Genomic DNA, 27,154 nt, shown 5'->3' with positions numbered 1-27,154 from the left:
GTAGCTCCGCTGGATACTTGCAGCTCGTCTTAAGCCATGTGATCTCCTGTTCATCAGTTTTATGCGGCCTACAGAATGGATGGACTGCATGTTTAAAGTAACAGGTTTTCTCTATACCACAGGCATGTTCGGGAGTGGGGGTTGTGTGCTTAAAGGCTCTATAGTTGGGGTTAAACAAGTTACCATGCATCTGATGGAAATCATAATTTGTTAGTCCATGAAATAACCACAAACAAAACATTTAGTGAATCCACGAATGCTACTTCTAGCTTTTATTTCGATGTGTTCAGCTACGAGAGCCAAAAATTTCTCCATTATCATCATTCAATGTGAATGACACAATACATGAGGGTCCAGTGCAGTAGGGGGACAGAGGGGTTGTTGACAAAATGCCACATGTATCTTTTTTCCTTATGTTTAAGTATTTGGTTGTACAGTTTTCTAACCCGCTCAAAAAAGGTACATGGCATAAAATACTATATTGCATACTATTTACATTTGAACATACAAGAGTAAATGGACCATTGTACAAAATACACAATACCTACAGATTAACTTAAGAAGCTTGTGTAGGAATGCCCCTTATCCATCTGCTCTCCCTCTCCTCATATTCTGTTAAGACGCACAATATTGTGTAGAGCTGAACCTTAAAACACAGGCTTTTGCTGTGGAATGACAGACGATTAAAAACTCGTGTGAGAAAAATAAAAAGCAAAGTGCTGCTAACTACATGGGAAAGGTCACATGTTTCCATTAATATCCAAATCCATGGAATTTCTAACATTTCATGGAATGTTAATTGTGCAAAATCTAACATTTATTGGGTTAAAGGTTTCTCTCTCCCCCTCCCCCAGCTTTAGGATAGGTCTTCATTATCAGATTGGTGGGAGTCTAATTCTTGGCAGCCCAGTCAATCAGCTGGTTGAAGGGGCTGTGGCCTCTTCTTTACTGACCAAGAAATAGCTCATTCTGCTCTATCACTAATAATCAGATAAAACAGCTGATCAGCCACAGCCTTGAGAGTCTGACTCCCCCAATATGATAGGAGTTGCCTATACTGATCCCAGAAAAAACCCTTTTAAATGTCTAAAGAACTTACACTGCCCTCCACTGTCCAACTGCTGCAATGACTGGGTGAAGATAATAACCTGGACCTTCCTAGCAGCCAGAGAATCCAACAAGGATTTTCCACTTAGTCTTTAAAAGGGTACATTGGGAGTTGTAGTCTTCTCACTTTACTTACCCCTTAAAATAAAACAACCCAAAAACCTTAAAATCATATTCCAATACATGTAGCACATAACTAGTAGTCATGTACTAAATTCATCTATTTACATGTAATGCATGGAGTTAATACTGTAGCGTTTACCTGACAAATACCAATCAGCTGTTCTTATAAATGGACAGCCCAGTGTGAAAATATTCATACAGAAAAAACACTCAGATATACAGCTAGCCGACAGTAATCAGATTTACAGGTAATTTACCACTCTGCTCAGACAGATTTTGCTCTGCAACTCCGCTAACGGGGCATAAGGGCTGAGTCACTGCCTGAGTCTAACTGTTCAACAAGGCAAAATGGAACCAGTCGAGCCATGTTTTTGTAACAACACAGCATGCCAGCGAAATCAATGTTCACAGCCTGTAGGCAATCATGGGAAAATAGTGTACAAGAAGACTTGATTGCAGGGATGGTACAGAGAAGACCGAGAGCTCTGAGGCTTGTTCACACATACACTGGGAGAAAATGGACTTAAATACTCTTTTTCCACAGCTTGAAGAAACCTTTCAGCCAGGAGATCAAGTATCCAGTCTTCCAAGGTATGAATATCATTGGAAGGGGATCTGAAAATGAGGTTAAATTGCAATCTTGCTAGGTCCGTTAATGCCCCTTAGATCCTGGCCTGTACAGGCTAAATGTTGAGTGATTACATTGCTTGGGGCTGAAGATCTGACATTATAAACAGTTAACACTTAAATACATAAGTTGTATTTCTAACCAGTGGCTTTGCTTGTTCAGTTCCAGGCATAGTCATGGTGAGATTGGTTCTGTTAATCATTGCAGTGCAAGGGGTCCACATTCCACAGCAATGAACTGCTCCCAGAAAGAACGATGAACAGTTGTGCTGACAATCACATACACAAAACATTGTCAAGAGAGGTCGTTCTCCAACTTGTTTTGCATTGAAAGCTCTCCTTCTGGAGACCGAACTCAGCTTCTGCTGGAATTCTGAAGTTCTTCTCGTAGCCATGTTGGCAAAGGTTGCCCCAGTCTGTTCAGCAACTTGGACAGTTCAATGTTGTTTTCCCGATAAAGGTCTGCAAGGTGACTCCGGGACTAAAAACAGAAGATGAAGCATGGTTATGGACAGGGGTTCTCAATGAGAACATAGGCAGTAGTTATTCCAGAAATTCTTAGTAAGCTACAGGTTCCTAAGACTCCTCTTATGAGACTCTAAACTTTCAAAGGCCTTATTCAGATGGCGGTAATGTGGGAGCATTTGATCATCCATATTACAGCTGCAAATGCCAGCCTGACTATGGGTCTAAGGATAGGGATATATGATGCTGTAAGTTCCTATGATTCTGTTAGGGTCCATTCACACATCTGCAAAATGGGTCCGAATCCGTTCCGCAATTTTGTGGAACGGGTGCAGACCCATTCATTTTCAATGGGGCCTGAATGTGCTGTCCCCATTCACACTTCTGCAAAAAATAGAACATGTCCAATTAGGCATTTTCTATTATAGTGCCGGCGATGTGCGGTCCGCAAAACACTTACGGACGTGTGAACAGACCCTTAGTTTGTGCCATTTAGGCTACATGCACACTACAGTGTGCCCCCCATGGGCGTATTGTGGCCCGCCTACAGCAGGTCCGCAATACACAGGCACCGCCCGTGTGCATTCCGCATCACGGACCCATTCACTTGAATGGGTCCGCAATCACGGAGATGCGGAACGGAGACACAGATCGGAACCCCGCAGAAGCACCATGGAGTGCTTCCGTGGTGTTTGTGGCCGTGCCCCCGCACTGCAAAAAAGTAGCGCATGCACTACTTTTTTGCGACGCAGATCGCGGACCCCATTCAAGTGAGTGGGTCCACGATCCGCATGCGGCTGCCCCACGGTCTGTGCCCATGCGTTGTAAGGGCTCCGTGCTGGTGCTGCGGTCTGCGTTTGTGTGCATGTAGCCTAAACCTGAGGCTGTGTCAGGATTGGAGCCTCTGATATGGACACTGAAATGCTTATCAAGCATCTGATTGAAGCTTTACTTCAACAGCTGAGATGATTTTAATATACCCAAGATAATTTAGTGCTTTGTCATTTAACATTAATATGATGTAAACTGAGAATATCTATGCTGTACAAAAGCATCATTGCCCCCTTGAATACTATACGCACAGCACCTGGAGAAGAGAGCAGATGTGCCTGTAAAAATGTGAATGGGACTGAGCAGCAATATCCCACAAAGACCATAGATGAGAGCTGTGCAGCGTCTAGTAAACTAGAGTGGGCATGTGCTGTGCTGCAGCCCCTTAGAAAACTCAGATTAAAAGCTATGTTCACCTTTGGGGGCAACTTTTCTTTTATTATTGCATTGTACTCCTTATGGAGGTAATTTTTTTTTCAATGGGTCTTTATTAAAAATATTGAGTACTTCTCTCTGTACAGAGATGAGATGCTCTATTAGCAGGATCTGAATTAGCAGGGAGCTGACAGCTCTTTATCTTTGCTCTCTGACATTATAAACATTCATTACTGCTCAGTCCTGATCTTACTGATGATAATGTGGCTTAAATAAGTATTTATGACCTCTTAGAGATAAACTGTTATGAGATGACACAAAAAATGAACGTAGGATTCATACAACTGTAAACAGTTAACCCTTTGTGACAGAACGGCTCAATATTAAAAAAAATAAAAAAAAATTGAAAAAAAATAGATTTTTTTTTTAGCCCAAAATTAGTAAAAATGCAATCATAGAAAAATGACCAGCGAAGGTGTACATAGCATGCCTTTTCCTATAGTTTTATTCTTCATATTTCAATAGTATAGGTGATGGTAGTGAACTATGCTATATTTTATTAAAGAAAAAGTGCCCCTTTCTACACTTAATCCCCCCTGCCTCACTGCTGTCTCTGGATAAATCCGTACACAGAACTCTGAGGAGGTGGAAGAAGTGAAGGAGACAAGATACGGCAGCAGCTACTATGTGGTGATTAATCTCTCCCCAGAATGGGTTGTCCGGTGAAAAAATTATTCAGCTCAGAGATTAAATAAATCACTCACTCAAAGGTGCAGCCACAAATGGTCTCTCTGCCCTTTCTGTTGTAAGCAGATTTCTTCAGTGTATGGATTTGATCGATTAATTCACAGACCGTGATGAAGGTAGAAACTGGGAGGGAGGGACGACGACTATAGAAACAGGCAATTAATAAAAATATTACAAAATTTGAAATTATCACCTATACTATTGACTTACAAAAAGTTAAACTTTAGGTATGCTTTAAACATTTATACAGAGATCTGCAACATGTAAAAGGAGGTTACTCATTTTATAAAGTGATGGGCATGTCCCTATGACCCCATCCTACATCTGAGGACTTCACCAATCCTGAGACGAAAGGGGGCCACAGCAGTGGTGCAATTAGGCATGCTTCTGGCTGCGAATGGAACTACAGCATAGGCCCATTCACGTGAGTGGGGCCGCACTGCATCATGTTGCAAGAAGGGAATACCCCTTTGATAAATATTGCAGAGATTACAACAAAGGTGTAAAGAATATTAACACAGACTCTAGGACGTCATCCATGTCGCATAGTTACTGCCATCTCCTATAGCGTACACTTAAAGTACTTGCAGAGAACTCACCGAAGGCTCCATTTCTGGGTATCTGCGACCCTTGCTTTTTCCAAGGCATTTGGTTTTCCCATTATCTATCACCTGACACCAGAATCCTTTTGCTTCATCAAACCTAGGTGAATAAAACATGTTGGTTAGTGTACCGCTGCCCATATACTATGATTCTGTATATCCAGATATAAATACAATATCTAACATACACGGATTTATGTATATATTAAAAATAATGAACTTCTATAGTCAATTCAGGGTATGAAAGGGAATCTGTCACCAGTGACCTCCCTATCCATTTGCATACACATATAGCTGTGGTTCACCTGATTAAAACACAATTTTTATTTTGCTGATCCGAGGCTTCGTTCCAGAGTTATAATTTTTCCTAATATGCAAATTAGGCATTTGGTGCAACAAGGGCATCACCATTGCTCTTGTTGCACACAAGCTCCACTCCTTTCTATGGCCAGCCCCTTCCTCGCTGTTCTGCCACTGCCTACCTTTGTTGATCAAAGCAGAAACGGAGGGGCTGGCCTTTAAAAGGAGTGGAGATTGGGTGCAACAAGAGCAATAGTGATGCCATCAATGCAAGAAAGGCCTAATTTGCATACTAAGAACAAGTATTAACTTGAGTACGGAGCCTCTGATGGAAAAAGAAAAACAATGTTTTAATCAGGTGAGAGGGTGCTGCCTTTAAAAGCACCTCTGAAAAGTAGTGGTGGGAGCTTCATGACAATGACTAGCTCTAGAGCGATCACAGCACTGGATATACATTACATTTCCTATTTACTGCACTGGTTACAAGCTCCTACACAGAAACTTACAGGACATAAACTCTCCTTGTGGAAGTACTTTCTGCAAGAACAAAAGTTTACTTGTGGAGAGGTGAAGCTGAGCTAGTGAGTGAAAGGGGTGCATTATGGAGAAGGAGTGGACAGACTAATGTGTTTATGTAAGAACGCCATCGTCAATACTACATGAACCTGAAACCTGCAATGCTGGAAACGCCATAGCCTACGATGACACACTAATAGGAATCGCACAATGGTTGTCCTTTCTGAAACCATTACTACAAATCATCAAATTGATTAGCAAATAGTTAAACATGCATAAAAGGTAGATTTACATGCAGATTATCGGGAATGAACGTTCCCGCAAAAGCATATTCTTGACAATCTGCCTGTCTAAATGTGCCGTCATCACCCTATGAACAAGCAAACCACTCGTTTATCGGATGATCCTGTCGTTTTTGCAGGCAGATCAATCATCGTTCCTGGGCAGCAGATGGCTCTGTCTAAATAGCGATCTGCTGCCCAGAAACAATGTAGCAGTATGAGGACTAACAATCGCAATAGCGATCCCCTGTCCTCATACTGTGAAGATCGCTGCATGTAAATGCAGCGGTCGCCTTCACTGAACGAGCAGCCAGCTGTCGGGAAGGAACGTTTCTTTACCGACAATCAGCTTTCTGGTCAGCGCGTGTAAAGGCATTCATAACCTGACCAGGTAAGTAGGTGACCATCACCTTGCCTGGTATGGTGTAAGCAAGAGCTGCAGCTTGTTCCATGAGTCCTCTATCCTTCCACTGAAAACTTACTTGAGGGCCTGTGTGTAATTGAAATGAGGAGTCACTCCCAAGAACTTCTGGACACCATCCATGGCTGCAGATGGGTTGTTACGCAATTCTTGGCCATCCACTATATAAAGCTGGTGGAGGGAAAAAGAAATAAAATTATCACCAAACTGCTTACACACTGAAATTCTGTAATAGACCGGGTGATAAATGGGATGGCTGGGAGCTAGCAATACCTGGTAAGACAGAAGGGATACTAAGTCATGAATATAAACGGGCCTTCTTCTGGGACTGTGCCAGTGAGCTCTGATGTCATCACTTCTCTATTCATTAGGGCACTTGATGTATGAAGCCCATTATGCACTACACAAACTGCCTCACAGAAAAATTGGTCTTGTTGCTCGTAACAATAACAACCAGAGTGCACAAGACGAATGAACACTGGAGTCTGACTGGTGAGTAGGGGCAATGAGGACCTTTCCATGTGTGATAAATTCTGCTACAGGAGGTCCACTGTGCCCAAAACTTTACAGATGTAGGAAAAAACAGGTTTCATCTATTCATATAGAGAAACTCTAGAACAGCTGTTGCAAAACTACAACTTGGACTCCTGTTTACAAGATCAGCAGTCGGACCCCCAGTGATCAGCTAGTTAGGGGATAACTTGGCACAACCCCTTCAAGTAAAATACCCTTTACACAGACCAAGAATCCGCCAGATAATCGCTAACAAATTATCTGGCGGACATTTGTCAGGTAATATGCTCGTTTGTGCAAGCAACTAAATCATTGTTTACCCATTTATCTAAACTAGAGTTGTTTTGATACAAAAATTTTAATTTGGATACCACGAGAAAAAAATAAAAACCGCCCAAAAAAAAAAGAAAAGCTGCATGCATTCCGCATTTTATGGAATGTCCGGCCCATGATCGAAGAGTCCTATCCTATTTTTTGGGGGGACAAGGCAAAAAGAAAAAAGCCGAATCGCGCAGTTTTTACTTTTACGGCATTCACCGCATAGAAGATATATTTTAATATAGTTTGGACTTTTCGGACGTGGCAATATTTTGGGAAAGGGGGTGATTTTTTAAACTTTTTTTTTTTTTTTTTTAAACATTTAATAACCATTTCCCCCCCTTAGGGGGCTAGAACCTGTCTTTTCACCCTGATAATCTATAGAGCTCTATTGGGGTGAATAGGACCTCACATTCTCCCTGCTGCCCTGTGCATAATACACACAGCAGCAGGGAGCTTACCATGGCAGGCAGCCAGGGCTGCCATGGTAACCGATCGGAGCCTTGCAATTACACTGCTGGGGCTCCAATCAGAAACTGCCACCAATGAGAGGAGGTGAGGGCACTCTGTGGCCATTGGCACCAATACTGGGGGGGTGGGAAGAGGGCGCACTGCACCACCAATGATAATTAACGGCACCCGAGGGGTTAATTGCCGCGGATTGCAGGTGCCGGCAATGTGTTTGTGCCGCCGCCTGCATTTGTAATGCATTAAACGTTAGTTATCATTGTTGGCGCAGTGGCTTCAGCCCCTCCCCTCCTCTGCCCTCTCATTAGAGGCAGTGGCAGCACAGGGGGGAGGGAGAGACTGCTTCCTTCTTCCCGTGCTGCTGAGGGAACATGGTCGTGCTGAGAGCAGCGCAATCCATGTTCTCTGATACTGGGCTGTGCAGTAGCACAGCCTAGTATCGATAAAAGACAAATCCCGGTATCATATCGATTTTGGGCTAAAAGTATCGATTCGGTATCGAAAGTTCGATACACGAAACAACCCTAATCTAAACAGCACTCTGTTGCTGGCAAACGAGTCTGCATGGGGATGAGCGATAGCATAGCTGTTGCTCCTTCCCATAATGTGGAGGAGATCTCTGCATGTAAATGCGCTGGTCTCCTCCACTGATGAGCAGGCGATTGTTGGGAACCAACGCTTCCTTCCTCACAATCGCCTGCTAAATCTTACCGTGTAAAGGGACCTAAATAAGCTGCATATAAGCAGTCCGCTGCTCACCAAGCAGCCCAGCTGAAGATATATTATGGATATATTATCATTTACGGAACGGGATATTCCTGCATCTAAATCTACAAGTCTGCCCTAACCAGCCTGGTGAGGTGGCTGCATCTAAGAGGACCATATAGGCTCTGCCGTTTCCATGACAGCACCAGATGCAGTGGGGTCCCAGAGGTAGGACCTGCCATCTATCAGACATTTATGACATAGTGTGTGAATGTGCCATGAATGTCTACAGTGGGAATAACCTTTTGAAGGGTTAGGGATTCTGCCCATCTGTTTTAGGGTATGGTCACATGGCAGATTTCTAAACTGTATTCCACACTTAAATCTGCATAAAATCTGTGTATTTTTTTTATGTCCCAGTGATTTGAATCCAGGCGACACCACTTCTTCACATGAATGGAACACATTGTGAGTGGACAGATTCGTGGCATGGCAAGCTGTACATCCACAGCAGAAACCCAAGGGCCTGATAGAAAAGTCTGCCATGTGACAATAAGCTTATTTATGATGCCTTACACTGAATAACTGCAGTGTACTATATTCCGCATCGCTTTACAGACATTAGCATCAAGCTGTCCCCAATGGGACTCACAATCTAAGGTCCCTATCAGTATGTCTTTGGAGTGTGGGAGGAAAACGGAGTACCCGGAGGAAACCCACGCAAACACGGGGAGAACATACAAAATCCATGCAGTGCTTGGTCAGATACGAAGCTAGGACCACAGTGCTAACCACTGAGCCACCCACGTCTTAGCCTAAAGGTTACCATAGCAAACAAAGACAGCTTCTGTCACACTAACCTGGCTCGTTGGGTAGTGGGTCAGCCATCTCTCCAGGTGAGTAGCATACCAACCAGGCACCAGGCAGCGGCTCTGCAGATTTTTCAGTTCATGTGGCGCATGTAAACCAGCCATAATGACTTGAGCAAAGGTGTAGTTGATTGCCACTGGATCACTGTGTGCTCGCTGGTGCTAACCAAAGAAAGCAAAAGAAGGTTGTCACCATATTGCAGCAAACACCATGCATCTAAAAAGCTTCACAAACTCGGAAAATTAACCCATCGGTACAAACGTTCTCGGACATTCTGTCTACTGCACCCTCACAATAGGCCAGCATGCCCTGTTTTGCAGAGATCACTTTCCAGCCTGTGGGGCAGCAGTCATATCCTGCCCAAGGTTTATTCTAATGAGAGATTACAGTTTATTCAAAATTGTATTGAGATGGTCAAGTCCAGGTGCCCAGGGCTTTACGTTCCTATTCAGACGAGGGGTGATCTGTGGGATTTCCAGACCAGGTTTATATAGTAATGGGTCTGGAGGAGCTGTAATGCCTTTTTCTTAAAGGGCTTCTGTGACCCCACTAAAGTGATTATTTTTTTTTGGGCTGGTGAAATTAGTTATATTGCGATATATCACAATATAATTGTGTTACTTACTTTGATCCAGCAGTTTCTTCAAAAAACGAAGTTTTATAATATGTAAATTCGGTCTCTACCAGCAAGTAGGGCGGCTACTTGCTGGTAGCTGCTGCAGAAATCCGCCCTCTCGTCGTGTTGATTGACAGGGCCAGCCGGGATCTCCTCCTCCGGCCAGCCCTGTCGGCATTTCAAAAATCGCGCGCCTCTGTTGATTCGGCGCAGGCGCTCTGAGATGAGGAGGCTCGTCTCCTCAGCACTCCCTCAGTGCGCCTGCGCCGATGACATCACCGAAATAGAAGACGTCATCGGCGCAGGCGCACTGAGGGAGTGCTGAGGAGACGAGCCTCCTCATCTCAGAGCGCCTGCGCCGAATCAACAGAGGCGCGCGATTTTTGAAATGCCGACAGGGCTGGCCGGAGGAGGAGATCCCGGCTGGCCCTGTCAATCAACACGACGAGGGGGCGGATTTCTGCAGCAGCTACCAGCAAGTAGACGCCCTACTTGCTGTTAGAGACCGAATTTACATATGATAAAACTTTGTTTTTTGAAGAAACTGCTGGATCAAAGTAAGTAACACAATTATATTGTGATATATCGCAATATAACTAATTTCACTAGCCCAAAAAAAAAAAAAATCACTTTAGTGGGGTGACAGAAGCCCTTTAAGCTTTTAGTCTCTCAAAAAAAGCCGTAGATAGTATTTGTCGCCTTGATTATTTCTGACAGGTCCATTTTAATCATCCTTTTTGTCCGCAAACAATAACATGTGTGTGGAAAGTGAGCCACTTGAATGAACTTCATAAGTGTCATAGCTTTCGTAAGATAAAGAAATGGCAAAGGGAAACCATATTTAGATGAAGTATTTCCCCCGAGCAGTTGGCTGCTAGTCACACCACACAGATTGTTCTTCACGCCAGAAAAAAGCAATTAACTTTGTATGCGTCTAGCAGAGATGACCAGGAATAGTTAAATCAATAAAGGAGATTAGCTGAAGCCCCTGCAGACAACCCCGGTCCTGGTTGTTGTAGATTTACTGTAATGAGCTTTTTCTGCAGCCACAAACACCGGTCATTTAGGCTAATAATGACAGAGCGAGAGAACGTCTGCACCGGCAATGCCAACAAACTATTAACCTTTAAGGACCTCTTCACAAACTAAATTCTAGACACCCCGGGGGCCACAAGAACTGGGACAGTAGCATCCCTAACCTCCAACGTCACCCAACTAAATTAACTTTCTCCTCTACAACTCCGATTCCTTTATATAAAGGCTGCAGATACTGTAATAGTAATCAAATCTTACTGGAGATCACATTTGGGCTCCTATCTTGCTCACAGGCCAAGCATTGACTGGCGCACGCGAGTGGTCCTTTGGATAGTATCCAGTTATATCGGTATTCTTGCGCATGTATCGAATTTAGGCTATGCTTTAAAGAGGACCTTTCATCAGGATAGCTCTAGTCTAATTATTATTCTACCTTATAGGGCGGCCCCCAGTTATGACACAGCTCTTTTTCCCTACAGAACCCCCCCGTTCGTCCGCTGTTGGTCCCGTATATTTCGGCGCCTTATAATATAATAAAGCGACTCGGTTATACTAGGAGGAGACTTCTATTTTCCCTGGGAGTGGTTATCTTCTCCCTGTTTGTGAGCACAACCAATCAGAGCGCCCCGCTGTTAGCCAGGGGGGTTTTGTAGAAAAAAATAAAGTGCCATGGCATCATTCGGGGCCGCCTTATAAGGTAACTTATAGCTAGCCTGATGAAGGGTCCTCTTTAAGAAGGGACTATCATTGTTTGTGGGAGTTTCTGCTATTGTTTTACTATTATATCTACATGTCTATTTTGTTGGTTTTGATTATTTTTGTTAGGGCAGATAGGGGCATGTTCAGGCATAGGTACTGGGACAGAGGGCACCTACCATCAAGGTGTTTCTCTGGGCTGAGCCAGTAATGGGGACGGTTCAGGGAGAGATTCCCCGTTACCCTGTCATGGTGTATTTCCTACCCCCCCCTGCTCTAAATTGTATTTTGGACATCTTAGCAGCACTTTTCCTGGGTATACGTATACAGGTCCTTCTCAAAAAATTTGCATATTGTGATAAAGTTCATTATTTTCTGTAATGTACTGATAAACATTAGACTTTCATATATTTTAGATTCATTACACACCAACTGAAGTAGTTCAAGCCTTTTATTGTTTTAATATTGATGATTTTGGCATACAGCTCATGAAAACCCAAATTTTCTATCTAAAAAAATTAGCATATTTCATCCGACCAATAAAAGAAAAGTGTTTTTAATACAAAAAAAGTCAACCTTCAAATAATTCTGTTCAGTTATGCACTCAATACTTGGTCGGGAATCCTTTTGCAGAAATGACTGCTTCAATGCGGCGTGGCATGGAGGCAATCAGCCTGTGGCACTGCTGAGGTGTTATGGAGGCCCAGGATGCTTCGATAGCGGCCTTAAGCTCATCCAGAGTGTTGGGTCTTGCGTCTCTCAACTTTCTCTTCCCAATATCCCACAGATTCTCTATGGGGTTCAGGTCAGGAGAGTTGGCAGGGCAATTGAGCACAGTAATACCATGGTCAGTAAACCATTTACCAGTGGTTTTGGCACTGTGAGCAGGTGCCAGGTCGTGCTGAAAAATGAAATCTTCATCTCCATAAAGCTTTTCAGCAGATGGAAGCATGAAGTGCTCCAAAATCTCCTGATAGCTAGCTGCATTGACCCTGCCCTTGATAAAACACAGTGGACCAACACCAGCAGCTGACATGGCACCCCAGACCATCACTGACTGGGTACTTGACACTGGACTTCAGGCATTTTGGCATTTCCCTCTCCCCAGTCTTCCTCCAGACTCTGGCACCTTGATTTCCGAATGACATGCAACAGTCCAGTGCTGCTTCTCTGTAGCCCAGGTCAGGCGCTTCTGCCGCTGTTTCTGGTTCAAAAGTGGCTTGACCTGGGGAATGCGGCACCTGTAGCCCATTTCCTGCACACGCCTGTACACGGTGGTTTTGGATGTTTCTACTCCAGACTCAGTCCACTGCTTCCGCAGGTCCCCCAAGGTCTGGAATCGGTCCTTCTCCACAATGTTCCTCAGGGTCCGGTCACCTCTTCTCGTTGTGCAGCGTTTTCTGCCACACTTTTTCCTTCCCACAGACTTCCCACTGAGGTGCCTTGATACAGCACTCTGGGAACAGCCTATTCGTTCAGAAATTTCTTTCTGTGTCTTACCCTCTTGCTTGAGGGTGTCAATGATGGCCTTCTGGACAGCAGTCAGGTCGGCAGTCTTACCCATGATTGCGGTTTTGAGTAATGAACCAGGCTGGGAGTTTTTAAAAAGCCTCAGGAATCTTTTGCAGGTGTTTAGAGTTAATTAGTTGATTCAGATGATTAGGTTAATAGCTCGTTTAGAGAACCTTTTCATGATATGCTAATTTTTTGAGATAGGAAATTTGGGTTTTCATGAGCTGTATGCCAAAATCATCAATATTAAAACAATAAAAGGCTTGAACTACTTCAGTTGGTGTGTAATGAATCTAAAATATATGAAAGTCTAATGTTTATCAGTACATTACAGAAAATAATGAACTTTATCACAATATGCAAATTTTTTGAGAAGGACCTGTATATAACATTAGCTCCTTTTTGGGTGCTTTTTATAATATGATTTATATTAAAAGTTAAGTTTTTTTGGTGCATGCTTTCTTTGATTCAGATCACATTTGGGCCACTCCTTGTCACAGCATTTTGGTTGTGGCACTAACACGGGCAAACCAGAATGTGCTGGATCAAGCCTGAAGAAGGGTTTAAAGAGGACATATGCAATCAGTGCCACCAGTGTCAGACAATACTTTGACCCCCTTCCCCCACACACACACTCCCCAAACTGGTAACAACCATCTGGAACTTAATTGCAAACTTCTAGCAATTAATTGATAACTTCTAGCAGGAATAATAAAAAAGGAATGGTACAACAGACTAAAAATAGATGCTGAGAATTGTTCTTACATGGGGAATAAAAGTAGTTACTAAAACACATACAGTGGATCTAAAAAGTCTACACACCCCTGTTATAATGTCAGGATTCTGTAATGTAAAAAAAATTAAATGAGACAAAGATAAATCTTTTCAGAACTTATTTTATGTGACCTATGAACTGTACCACTCAATTGAAAAAACAAAAATCTTTTAGGTAGAGGGAAGAAATAATAATAATAATAATAATAATAATAATAATAATATGGTTGCATAAGTGTGCACACCCTTAAACTAATACTTTGTTGAAGCACCTTTCGGTTTTATTACAGCACTCAGTCTTTTGGGGTATGAGTCTATCAGCATGGCACATTTTGACTTGACAAGATTTGCCCACTCTTCTTTGCAAAAACACGCCAAATCTGTCAGATTGCGAGGGCATCTCCTGTGCACAGCCCTCTTCAGATCACCCCACAGATTTTCAATTGGATTCAGGTCTGGGCTCTGGCTGGACCATTCCAAAACTTAAATCTTCTTCTGGGGAAGCCATTCCTTTGTTGATTTGGATGTATGCTTTGGGTCGTTGTGCTGAAAGATGAAGTTCCTCTTCATGTTCAGCTTTCTAGTAGAAGCCTGAAGGTTTTGTGCCAATATTGACTGGTATTTGGAACTGTTCATAATTCCCTCTAGCTTAACTAAGGCCCCAGTTCCAGCGGATAAAAAACAGCCCCAAAGCATGATGCTGCCACCACCATGCTTCACTGTGGGTATGGTGTTCTTTTGGTGATGTGCAGTGTTGTTTTTGGGGCAAACATATCTCTTGGAATTATGGCCAAAAAGTTCAACCTTGGTTTCATCAGACCATAACACCTTTTCCCACATGCTTTTGGGAGACTTTAGATGTGTTTTTGCAAAATGTAGCCTGGCTTGGATGTTTTTCTTCAGAAAAGGCTTTCGTCTTGCCACTCTACCCCATAGCCCAGACATGAAGAATACAGGAGATTGTTGTCACATGTACCACACAGCCAGTACTTGCCAGATATTCCTGACGCTCCTTTAATGTTGCTGTAGGCCTCTTGGTAGCCTCCCAGACCAGTTTTCTTCTCATCTTTTCATCAATTTTGGAGGGACGTCCAGTTCTTGGTAATGTCACTGTTGTGCCATATTTTATGGCCAGTGTTTCATGGTATATCTAATGCATTAAAAATTATTTTGTAGCCTTCTCCTGACTGATACCTTTTAACAATGAGATCCCTCTGATGGTTTGGAAGCTCTCTGTAGACCATGGCTTTTGCTGAGCTTTATTTGGGGTTAATCAGAGGCACTTCAAATGATGGCAGGTGTATGCCGACTCCTATTTAATATGATTTTGAATGTGATTTCTCAATTCCGAACACAACTACATCCCCACATTTATGCAACCACATTATTAGATTTTTTTTTTGTTTTATTACCTCCGCCTAAAAGATTTCAGTTTGTTTTTCAATTGAGTGGTACAGTTTATAGGTCACATTAAGGCCTCATGCACACGGCCATGTTCCACGTCCGAGAGCGGTCCGTGGTAACCCGGTCGGGATTCCTGTTGACAGCAGGAGCGCACTGAGTCATTGGTTGCTATGACGCCGTGCGCTTAATGCCGCTGCTGCACTACAGTAATACACAAATAAATTCAGCAGAGACTTGTTTCCAGCGCAGAGCTATTGCTCTTCTACTAGATATACCCAGGCAGCCCCCCCCCCCCCCACCCGATGTTAGCATTGGAGCATCTCATGCTCCGATGCGCTCCCTTGCCCTGCACTAGATCGCAGCACAGGGCAAGGACTCTTGTTTACAATAACACACTGCTGGGCAGAAGCTTCCGCCCGGCAGTATGTTCGGTAACGACACCAAGATTCCTGGCAGCCCCAAGGAGAGTCCAGTTCGTCACCGGAACGCCTGAAAATGCCTTTGCCCTGCGCGATTTAGCGCAGGTCAAAGGAGAGCATCGGAGCATGAACTGCTCCTATGCTCAAGTCAGGGGGGCTGCCTGGGTGAAAATGGAGGTATGTCCTGGTTCAACTTTGAACCCGGACAACCCCTTTAATTGGGATTAGAATATCAGTATAGTCGAGACTGAACTTATATACAGTAATTCGTCACTTCCAGCATGCCCAATGCCCTCCTTACTATAAATAATGGAACCATGTAACTAGCGGTCACTTTTGGGACACCCCTTGTTACACCTTCTTGGGATGCACCATTAACTGAATACTACAATCAGCACAGCTCTGTAATGACCCATCTCTAATAAATTATATATATTCCTGTGTTTTCTACATTGCCCACTTCGTCATACCAGTGTAATAAAACCTGGGTTTGTGATATGTGAAACTAATATACAATGACTTCAAACGTATTATTAAGTGTGCGGTCGCGAGTAAAAGGTCAGCGAACTGTGGATTAATATAATAACAGTAATTAATCTTTCCAATTCACTCTCATTATATTCACTACCCATACAGCAATTAAACATAGAAATTTCATTTACCTGGTACCAAGAATAGGCCCGATCGGCAGGATTAATCAGGATGACGATAATCTTGGCTCCGGGCAGGAGAGCAGCTGCGCGTTTTGGTACCACTTCTAAGTCAAAGTAGTTTGCACTTTTCTCAAACATGAAGTCTGTGCTGGCATTAGAGGGCATGGGGAAAAAATCCATGTACCTAGAGATATGAGTAAAGTGGTGACGGGTCACTGATGTGGGTTCAGTAGAGAAAGAAAAAGATATCTATACAGAGTTTTACGGTGCATTTACCAGTCAATGCCTTTGTGGTAGTTTATACCATTGAAAAACTGAATTTCTTCAAAGGTGACAGGGCTCTGGAAGTTGCTGGTGACAGCCTGGTGCATGTTGAGGAAGGAGTACAGGGCGGTTGTACCTGTGGAAGAATGAAAGAATTACAGAAAGGGTCTGATTCTTGTGGATGTCACTGTACGCATTGCATAGGATGAAAAACACAGCAAAAAAAATAAAAATAAAAAAAATAAATGAAAACTTGACATGCTGCAGGTTTAAAATCTGCCCTAATAGGTCAGTTTCCGCAGTGTATGGATGAGTTCTTGTAACATCTGATCCACTTTTCTGGTGTTGTTTTACCATCCACATTTTCATGAGGTATCGGCTGACCAGTAATCTTTTTCTCAGGATTAAATAAATGGAAATTCCCAGTACACTTACCAGTCTTTTGGGGCCCAACAACAAGAAACTTGGGCAACCTGTCACACGTCTTCTCCTTTGACCAGATGTCCTTATGCCTCTTGTCGCCACATGGGTTCTGGGATAAGAGACAATATGCATTGGTGGCTTAAAGTGAAGTTTGCTGTGCAATTGGGTGGCACGCAGTTGTCAATTAACCCCTTAAAGACTGGGCCTATTTTCATTTTTGCATTATTTTTTTCCCCACGTTGCAATTGCCATACCTTTATTTTTCCTGTCACATTTTTTTGTGGGACAAAATGCATTTCTAAAGCCACCTTTTAATTTACCATGTCTTGTATTAGAAAACGGCAAAAAAAAAAAAAAAAGAAGCTGTATAAGGGTTTGTTTTTCACGTAACGAACTGTAGTTTTTACTGGTACCATTTTTGTGGTACGTATGACTTTTTGATCACGGTTATTCAAATATTTTTTATTTTGGCAAATCTCCTGTTTTTCTTTTTTTTTTTTTTTCTCCTGTTCCGGCGTTCACCACACAGGAAATTTTAAAAACATTTCTGTCATTTTTTAATGCTTATATATTTTTATATGTAAAATTTGAAGGGGCGGGTGATTTAAACAGTGTATTTTTTTAATTAAAACTTTTTTTATTTTTTTATTTTTTAGGGGTCTAGTACATAGGATCGTTTGATCCGTTCTCCTTTTCACCCTAAGATCTCTATTAGGGGGAATAGGATTTTTACACTTTCAATTCTGAGCTACGCCTCGTGCATAGTTCCGCATGGAGATTACCATGGCAGGCCTGAAAGGCTTCAGCAGTGTCTAGGCTGCCATGGCGACCAATTGGAGCCTCGCAATTTCACTGCTGGGGCTCCGATCGGATACATGTATGGGATAATGCGTTAAGGGGTTAATTCATACATTTCCTAGCAGAATATAGTATCTTTTTATAACTCTTCATCGTGCCGTTCCTCTCTTATACATTTCCATTCATAAGAGCCTAAAGGTTCACTTAAAGTGAAGATACGGGTCTTCCATTTTGCAATCTCTGGACTTCATTAGTAGGTAAAAAGAAGAGACAGTATGGCACAGTATAACCATAAATACACGTCCACTGGCTGAAAGCACAGGAGAAATGGAACATCCTTCATTCCCTCTAAAACCTTTGGAGTGAGGCGGATACGAATTGGTATGTAATCATCATGACATGTCTGAGTGTTACATAATCAGTGAATACACTTACCTGCCACAGTGGGTTCTTCTCTTGGGGGAAGATCTCAAAATATCTCTTTGCAAGGTGGACGGGCGGCAGAGTCTGTAGTCTGAGGTTGGTCCAGCACTGCACAAACTTTACTAGGCTTTCAAATGTGTAAAGCCCCAGGCGGTCATTGCCGTAGTTAGAAAGATGTGTCATGAAGATGCTGATCTGTAACAGACGCACACAGGGAATGCCATCTAGGTTAACTCTCCTAAGTAGAGCACTTGGCTGTATAAACACACATCTATTATTAATGCGCCGCGCAGAGAGATAAGACGACGGCAGAGGGCGAGGTGCTGCGGGATTTCAGACCTAGGTCCAATTTTCTGGTTAGAATTCACATCCATGTGATGTACAGAAGTCTTTTTTGACATTAACATGACATTACAGAACTAGAACCGGTGAATATTTCATGACCTCGCCATGGCGCGGTGCTGAATATTTCAGTGGAGAAGGATGGGGGGGGGCCTGCGTTCTGCTCTACTTGTGCATCCAAGTTCTCTCTTCAGAGACCACGGCTTGCACTGGGATACACTGTAACCTACTATGGAATCCAAACTATTCAACAATGCTGAAATGCAAACTAAAGTCTCCATGTCTTAAATAAAGTTTCCCATGTATTTAACTGTCCTTTTATTAAATCTGTAAAAGAGAAATAACGTTCTAGCGATTTATTTTTGTAAACTTTCATGTGGACGGACATATTGCCGAACATTTCCTTCAGCAGGGTGTGTTCGCTTTATAGCAGCAGCAGCGAAAGGGAGTGGACAGAAATATCATGGCTTAGGAGTCTCCAGGAAGTAAGGGACACTAGGCCTCTCCACCAAAGAGCGACAGGGGAGATACGTGATGCCACCTCATTTAGGTCTACAACAGTGCAGGAGGAAACGAGACAACACGGGGAATCCACTTGCAAAAAAAGAAGTGCTCTTTACTTACCTGGCCCTTGCCCCAGTTCTAACAGCTGGGTTCGGTTAACAGGGCTGAAGCAATGACCTCACGTTGACAAGTGACCGCTGCAACCAATTACTGGCCTCAGCAGTGCACTGAAGAAACAGGACAACCCCTTTAAGCCCCCCACCCTCTGCGGACTCTGTCCGAGTCTACACAGCAAAACACAAATGAGAAGCAGAAAACAGGAGGCACTGGTGTAAAAACTGGAATAAATCACTATTACACTTATTTTATATTCTTCCCTTAAAAATAACCCCAAAACCAGAACAAAAACACACAAAAATGATACTTGTCTTTATAAAGACGTATGTATATATGTATGTTTCGCAATCACTCAAAAACGCAACCATCGATTTCAACCAAACTTGGTATACACATCCCTTGCTACCTGGAAAGAAATCTTGTGGGGGGTCACAGCTCTCTAGGACGTAGCGTTCCTGAGATATTCCCAAATTCCTTTCTCTTCATATCCCAACTGCCATACACAGTCACATGTCCCTTATCAGCCAATAGAAGCTTGCAGGCCCTTAGTCTCCACATACACACAGTTTTACTCCAGGTTTCCATAACAAGCCAGTCATTTTTTTCTTCACTGCTGTAGGTCAGCTTTAGGCTAGGGCTGCACGATACATATGGCACAACTACACTTTTACATGCATCCATCTTCGCAGTCATAGCATATCACAGTGCAACACCATAGCCCATTATAAAAATTGTGCGGAGGACCCCCGAAGGGGGGCGGGCCCCTGAGGAGGACCCCCGAAGGGGGGCGGGCCCCTGAGGAGGACCCCCGAAGGGGGGCGGGCCCCTGAGGAGGACCCCCGAAGGGGGGCGGGCCCCTGAGGAGGACCCCCGAAGGGAGTGGGGTGCTGTGAAACTCATTGTTAAAGGGGCGGGCTGCTGTGGAGGTCCCATTTTAACCACTTCAACCCCGCTAGCTAAAACCCCCTTAATGACCAGGCCACTTTTTACACTTCTGCACTACACTACTTTCACCGTTTATCGCTCGGTCATGCAACTTACCACCCAAATGAATTTTACCTCCTTTTCTTCTCACTAATAGAGCTTTCATTTGGTGGTATTTCATTGCTGCTGACATTTTAACTTTTTTTGTTATTAATCAAAATTAATTTTTTGCAAAAAAATGACATTTTTCACTTTCAGCTGTAAAATTTTGCACAAAAAAAAACGACATCCATATATAAATTTTTCGCTAAATTTATTGTTCTACATGTCTTTGATAAAAAAAAAATGTTTGGGCAAAAAAAAAAAAATGGTTTGGGTAAAAGTTATAGCGTTTACAAACTATGGTACAAAAATGTGAATTTCCGCTTTTTGAAGCAGCTCTGACTTTCTGAGCACCTGTCATGTTTCCTGAGGTTCTACAATGCCCAGACAGTAGAAAACCCCCACAAATGACCCCATTTCGGAAAGTAGACACCCTAAGGTATTTACTGATGGGCATAGTGAGTTCATAGAACTTTTTATTTTTTGTCACAAGTTAGCGGAAAATGATGATTTTTATTTAAAATTTTTTTTTTCTTACAAAGTCTCATATTCCACTAACTTGCGACAAAAAATAAAAAATTCTAGGAACTCGCCATGCCCCTCACGGAATACCTTGGGGTGTCTTCTTTCCAAAATGGGGTCACTTGTGGGGTAGTTATACTGCCCTGGCAATTTAGGGGCCCAAATGTGTGAGAAGTACTTTGCAATCAAAATGTGTAAAAAATGGCCTGCGAAATCCGAAAGGTGAACTTTGGAATATGTGCCCCTTTGCCCACCTTGGCTGCAAAAAAGTGTCACACATGTGGTATCGCCGTACTCAGGAGAAGTTGGGCAATGTGTTTTGGGGTGCCATTTTACATATAACCATGCTGGGTGAGAGAAATATCTTGGCAAAAGATAACTTTTCCCATTTTTTTATACAAAGTTGGCATTTGACCAAGATATTTTTCTCACCCAGCATGGGTATATGTAAAATGACACCCCAAAACACATTGCCCAACTTCTCCTGAGTACGGCGATACCAGATGTGTGACACTTTTTTGCAGCCTAGATGCGCAAAGCGGCCCAAATTCCTTTTAGGAGGGCATTTTTAGACATTTGGATCCCAGACTTCTTCTCACACTTTCGGGCCCCTAAAAAGCCAGGGCAGTATAAATACCCCACATGTGACCCCACTTTGGAAAGAAGACACCCCAAGGTATTCAATGAGAGGCATGGCGAGTTCATAGAAATTTTTATTTTTTTGCATGAGTTAGCGGAAATTGATTTTTTTTTTGTTTTTTTCTCACAAAGTCTCACTTTCCGCTAACTTAGGACAAAAATTTCAATCTTTCATGGACTCAATATGCCCCTCACGGAATACCTTGGGGTGTCTTCTTTCCGAAATGGGGTCACATGTGGGGTATTTATACTGCCCTGGCTTTTTAGGGGCCCTAAAGCGTGAGAAGAAGTCTGGAATATAAATGTCTAAAAATGCATTTGGATTCCGTGAGGGGTATGGTGCGTCCATGTGAGATTTTATTTTTTGACACAAGTTAGTGGAATATGAGACTTTGTAAGAAAAAACAAACAAAAAAAAATATATATATTTCCGCTAACTTGGGCCAAAAAATGTCTGAATGGAGCCTTACAGGGGGGTGATCAATGACAGGGGGGTGATCACCCATATAGACTTCCTGATCACCCCCCTGTCATTGATCACCCCCCTGGTAAGGCTCCATTCAGACATCCGTATGATTTTTACGGATCCATGGATACATGGATCGGATCCGCAAAACACATGCGGATGTCTGAATGGAGCCTTACAGGGGGGTGATCAATGACAGGGGGTGATCAGGGAGTGTATATGGGTGATCACCCCCCTGTAAGGCTCCATTCAGACGTCCGTATGATTTTTACGGATCCATGGATCGGATCCGCAAAACACATGCGGAAGTCTGAATGGAGCCTTACAGGGGGGTGATCAATGACAGGGGGTGATCAGGGAGTGTATATGGGTGATCACCCGCCTGTCATTGATCACCCCCCTGTAAGGCTCCATTCAGACGTCCGTATGATATTTACGGATCCATGGATACATGGATCGGATCCGCAAAACACATGTGGACGTCTGAATAGAGCCTTACAGGGGGGTGATCAATGACAGGGGGTGATCAGGGAGTGTATATGGGTGATCACCCGCCTGTCATTGATCACCCCCCTGTAAGGCTCCATTCAGACGTCCGCATGTGTTTTGCGGATCCGATCCATGTATCCGTGGATCCGTAAAAATCATACGGACGTCTGAACGGAGCCTGACAGGGGGGGTGATCAGGGAGTTTATATGGGGTGATCAGGGGTTCATAAGGGGTTAATAAGTGACGGGGGGGGGGGGGGTGTAGTGTAGTGTGGTGTTTGGTGCTACTTATTACACAGCTACCTCTGTCCTCTGGTGGTCGATCCTAACAAAAGGGACCACCAGAGGACCAGGTAGCAGGTATATTAGACGCTGTTATCAAAACAGCATCTAATATACCTGTTAGGGGTTAAAAAAAAAATCTGATCTCCAGCCTGCCAGCGAGCGGTCGCCGCTGGCAGGCTGGAGATCCACTCGCTTACCTTCCGTTCCTGTGTGCGCGCGTTCACAGGAAATCCCGGCCCTCGCGAGATGACGCATATATGCGTGACTCTGCGCAGGGCTGCCGCCTCCGGACCGCACATTTGCGTTAGGCGGTCCGGAGGTGGTTAAGAAGGCTAGGCACTGTGGGTGGGGAGGCTGTGGAGTTCACGGTTATGGGGATACTGTCGATATCTTAACGACACACACAAACATAACGTGAAATAAATGAAATAAAACCGTCCGAAGCCGGGTCCTTCTGTAGTAATAATAATAATAAATATTATATCAGGGGGTTCTATGACGGCCATTAAGTGGGTATGTAGTGTGTGATATAACACGTTTCCTTGCGGCTGTACGTGCCGCGGGATGCTCTCCAGTAACTGTGGAAACAGTGCAATGAAGGTGTGAAGCGACATCATTCACACAAACAACCATTACTTTCCTGTTCTCGTCTTGATTACAGGCTTCACTTTCATATTCTCCTGCAGCTTTCCTAGCCCGTGGCAGAAAACAATCCTTCAATTCTCTCTACGAGGTCTACACTTGAGCCTGCTATCTAGACCAAAACATTTCTCAGGGTTCAGAGATATATATTTATATATATATATATATATATATATATATATATATATATATATATATATATATGAATGTTTGTTCAGTAAATACTAAACTGTACTCCCTTGAAATAACTATGCATCGACATTCCTCTGTTGTCACTCCAGGAAATCTATGAATAAATTATCAGCTGGGTGTTACCGATCCGCAAAAAAAAAAAAAAAAAAAACGGAAGCTGCCAGTGTGCCTTCCGCAATTTGAACAGAACGGACGGCCTATTATAGAAATGCATATTCTTGTCCACAAAACGGACAATAGGACATGCTATATTTTTTTTTGCGGGCCACGGAACGGAGCAAAGGATACGGACAGCACATTGAGTGCTGACCGCATGTTTTGCGGCCCCATTGAAGTGAATGGGTCTGCAGCCGAGAAAACCGGTTGTGTGCATGAGGCCTTAGTCTAAAGGTTTTCCATTATTGTCCTTTTGAGGACAATTGCTACAGCCTTCATGCCACAATTGTAGCATAAAATTCCCAGGTTCTCTTCCTTATGGAGGAGTACGTATACAGAAAGTCAATGAGGGACATTTATCAAGACTGGCATTCCCATATGCCAGTCTCGATCCCTCTGCACCAGAGTGAGATGCGCCTAATTGATTAGCAAGCAGATTCCTCTTAATAAATGAGTGGCACCTCTCGCAGTCTGTGCACCAGAAACTGAAGTCTGCTCCAGTTAGTAGCTAGCACAGACTTCAGCTATAACTTGCGCCAGTTTCTGGCATTAGTTGTAGTAAATTCAGCTGGCAGTACTTGGCCCCTCTCCTCCTGCAAACCCCACCCCTTTTCTGAAGACAGCAGAAAAGTGGTGAAAGGCTTGAAAAGTCACAAATTATGGCGCAAGTATAATTGTTACTTAGATGCCTGCATTTCTGTAATCACATTTCTTTCCATGCCTGGTCCAAATCTAACTTCCTAATACACATACTGTATAAACCCACGGTGTGGTCATGTTCTGCCATAGTGTGGCACATGCCCAGATCCGCAGGGTACATTCTAGTAGATAGACCTGTTCATAACAAAAGTATAAAGGGCCGTCATGACATGGAAGGACCACACGGAGAGACCTCTTATCATAGTGTCCAAATTCAAAGGGCAAAGTTAGTATGGAAAGTCAAACATGAAGAACTGCAATAGTACATCGTACATTCCTTCAAACGGTGAAAAGTACATTAAAACAGATAACTTTATGAGGACCATGAAGAGGTTCAGACACCGTAAGGAGATTTATGAAGTAGTCGGAAGGCGGCCGGAGCCGCCATTAAACTCTCTACACCGATACACATATCTATCCAATGCTTAAGTACTGGTGACAAAACCGGCGAACATGACTATCCAGGAATATTGAAAGTTATCTGACGATGGAGAGCGTCTCCTGGAGCGGCATTACCACTAATATTACCAATGTACCCAGGGTGACCAGTTAAGTGATGCAGCCCACCATCTCTTCCCAGATGTAAATCAATAGATGTTTGGATTTATTAAAATATTTTAAATGAAAAGGACATACAGATTCTTAACCAAGTAAAACATACTGCAATATGTAAGTATATGCATGTTAGCTCTTACCGGGTTCAACAGAACGGTCAGGAACAGTTCCCCACCGCGGATGGACTTGTCAAGCTCTTTCGAACCTCCCGGATACTCATTGTAGAATATAGTATGAGTGAAAAGTCCACACGTCTGTCGGGGTAAAACCTTGAGGCAAAATAGATTGCAGTAGCTTACTAGTTATACTTTTTATGGCTATAACACTGTTCATCTCACTGAGGTGGTCGCACGCGCTCAGTTCTATCCTTCAACTGTCAGCAGCCTGTCTACTGTTAGAAGCTGTGACAGTTACAGGTAGAGAGCTGCAGCAGAAAGGGCATGCTGCTGAGAAAGGGCATGGTCCTGTGCTGCCAACCTGAAAAAAATCTAGCAGAGCAAATAGAGAATTGAATGGGGGGAGGGGGGAGGGGGGGGGGCAACTCTGGATCCATGAGACATACAGGGCTGGTTCTAGCTTTGATAGAAAAAGAAAGCCAGACACTACATGCTGTCTGATTTTCATTAATCATGGGCTAACCCATAACACACCATAAGGCCTCATGCACACGACCGTTGTGTGCATCTGTGGCCGTGGTGCCGTTTTCCGTTTCTTTTCACTGACCCATTGACTTTCAATTGGTCAGTGGAAAAATCGGAAAATGCACCGTTTGGCAGCCGCATCTGTGATCCGTGTTTCCTGGCCGTGAAAAAAATATGACCTGTCCTATTTTTTTCACGGCCAACGGTTCACGGACCCATTCAAGTCAATGGGTCCGTGAAAAATCACGGATGCACACAAGATTGTCATCCGTGTCCGTGATCCGTGTCCGTTTTTTCCTATCATTTCAATGACAAACTTGACTTAGATTTTTTTTTTTTTCATTTTTCATGTCCGTGGATCCTCCAAAAAACAAGGAAGACCCACGGACGAAAAAACGGTCACGGATCACGGACCCCGTTTTTACGGACCTTAAAAAAAAAACGGTCGTGTGCATGAGGCCTAAGGCTGTGTCCACACACACTGGTAACGCTGCAGATTTTCCGCCCAGATGTGTAGGTGGAAAAAATTCAGCAGTGTAATACATATGGAGCAGAAAAATAACCAGGTACAAATGGATGTGCAGGGAAGACCTTCAGGTTGGGGCATGTCAATGCTTCATGTGGATTGTCAACTTCAGATTTCGCCAATGCATAAGGCGAAATTCAAGGCAAAGCCACAATAAAATCCACATGCAAAAAAATGCTGATTTTGCAGCGAAATCCGCTGTGTATATTATATAGTGTATCTCTGTCGGCGGTTTCACATTTTTTTCTATACATTCAGGATTATTTCACTACATGCGGACATGATTAGAGATAAACGGGTCAACAATTGCAGTTACCTCCGTCCAACCCCATGCAACTCACAAAGGGGAGTTTCTCACCATGATGTTGTTGTGGACAAATCCTCTCCGGTGGCGGGCAGGTCTCAAGTGAGGGTATTCCTCTGTGCTGGTGACATGGATGTTCCAGACAGATTGCCAAGCTTCATAAAGTTGACTATGTACAGGGTAAACTCCAGAATGATGGGGTGCCACCGCATATCCCAAGTCTATGGGGATACCATGTTCCTAAAAATCCAACGGTATAGCAGATTGGTAAGGAAGCGGGAGGGAAATAGAACTAAATCAAACCAAGAGAACAAATCATTTTATGACCACTGCAAAAATGAGCTAAAGGGGTTGGCCAACCTATGCCTAAAATAACAGATTGTGAACTTTACCCCAGCTCTGAAGCTGAAAGCTGCCCCAACACAGCAAACCTTCACCTGATGACTTCCTTGGGCTGTTTCTGGCTTCCTCCACTATAGCGCAAGAGCTTAATGATAAGCGGACTGTCCGGAGAGGATTCTACTGCCTGGATGTGCGTAGGACATATCCAGTTACGATTAAGCGCCTGCATTGTAGCGAACAAAGCCAGAAACAGCCCAAGTAAGCGGTCACATGAACAAGTCACTTGGCTTCCGCCATCTTGGGTCTTATGAACGTGTTGACATGGCCAATACTAAGGCAGCAGGGATCTTCATCTTCAGAGATGGGGTACACTATACAATCAGTTACTGGCAAGCCCTAGTAACTATGATAATACATGTAC

At 43.4% G+C, this 27,154-nt stretch overlaps 1 protein-coding gene across 1 annotated transcript in view; it reads right to left on the bottom strand.

The window, feature by feature from the left end:
* Nucleotides 1-240: 240 nt before the first annotated feature.
* The window catches only part of NDST2 (N-deacetylase and N-sulfotransferase 2), a 150,925-nt gene continuing 124,011 nt past the window's right edge, over nucleotides 241-27,154 (bottom strand). The window contains exons 5-14 of the mRNA XM_044296417.1: nucleotides 26,446-26,631; nucleotides 25,061-25,189; nucleotides 18,299-18,481; nucleotides 17,078-17,174; nucleotides 16,655-16,778; nucleotides 16,388-16,562; nucleotides 9,260-9,430; nucleotides 6,457-6,566; nucleotides 4,875-4,977; nucleotides 241-2,338 (exon numbers count right to left, since the gene is read on the bottom strand). Of these exons, the coding sequence (XP_044152352.1) occupies nucleotides 2,213-2,338; nucleotides 4,875-4,977; nucleotides 6,457-6,566; nucleotides 9,260-9,430; nucleotides 16,388-16,562; nucleotides 16,655-16,778; nucleotides 17,078-17,174; nucleotides 18,299-18,481; nucleotides 25,061-25,189; nucleotides 26,446-26,631 (1,404 nt within the window). The 3' untranslated portion in view covers nucleotides 241-2,212. The remainder of the gene's footprint in view (nucleotides 2,339-4,874; nucleotides 4,978-6,456; nucleotides 6,567-9,259; nucleotides 9,431-16,387; nucleotides 16,563-16,654; nucleotides 16,779-17,077; nucleotides 17,175-18,298; nucleotides 18,482-25,060; nucleotides 25,190-26,445; nucleotides 26,632-27,154) is intronic.

The sequence above is a fragment of the Bufo gargarizans genome, chromosome 6, assembly GCF_014858855.1.
Source record: "Bufo gargarizans isolate SCDJY-AF-19 chromosome 6, ASM1485885v1, whole genome shotgun sequence".
In the NCBI taxonomy this organism is placed as follows: Eukaryota; Metazoa; Chordata; class Amphibia; order Anura; family Bufonidae; genus Bufo; species Bufo gargarizans.
This window is presented reverse-complemented; position numbering and strand designations above follow the sequence as displayed.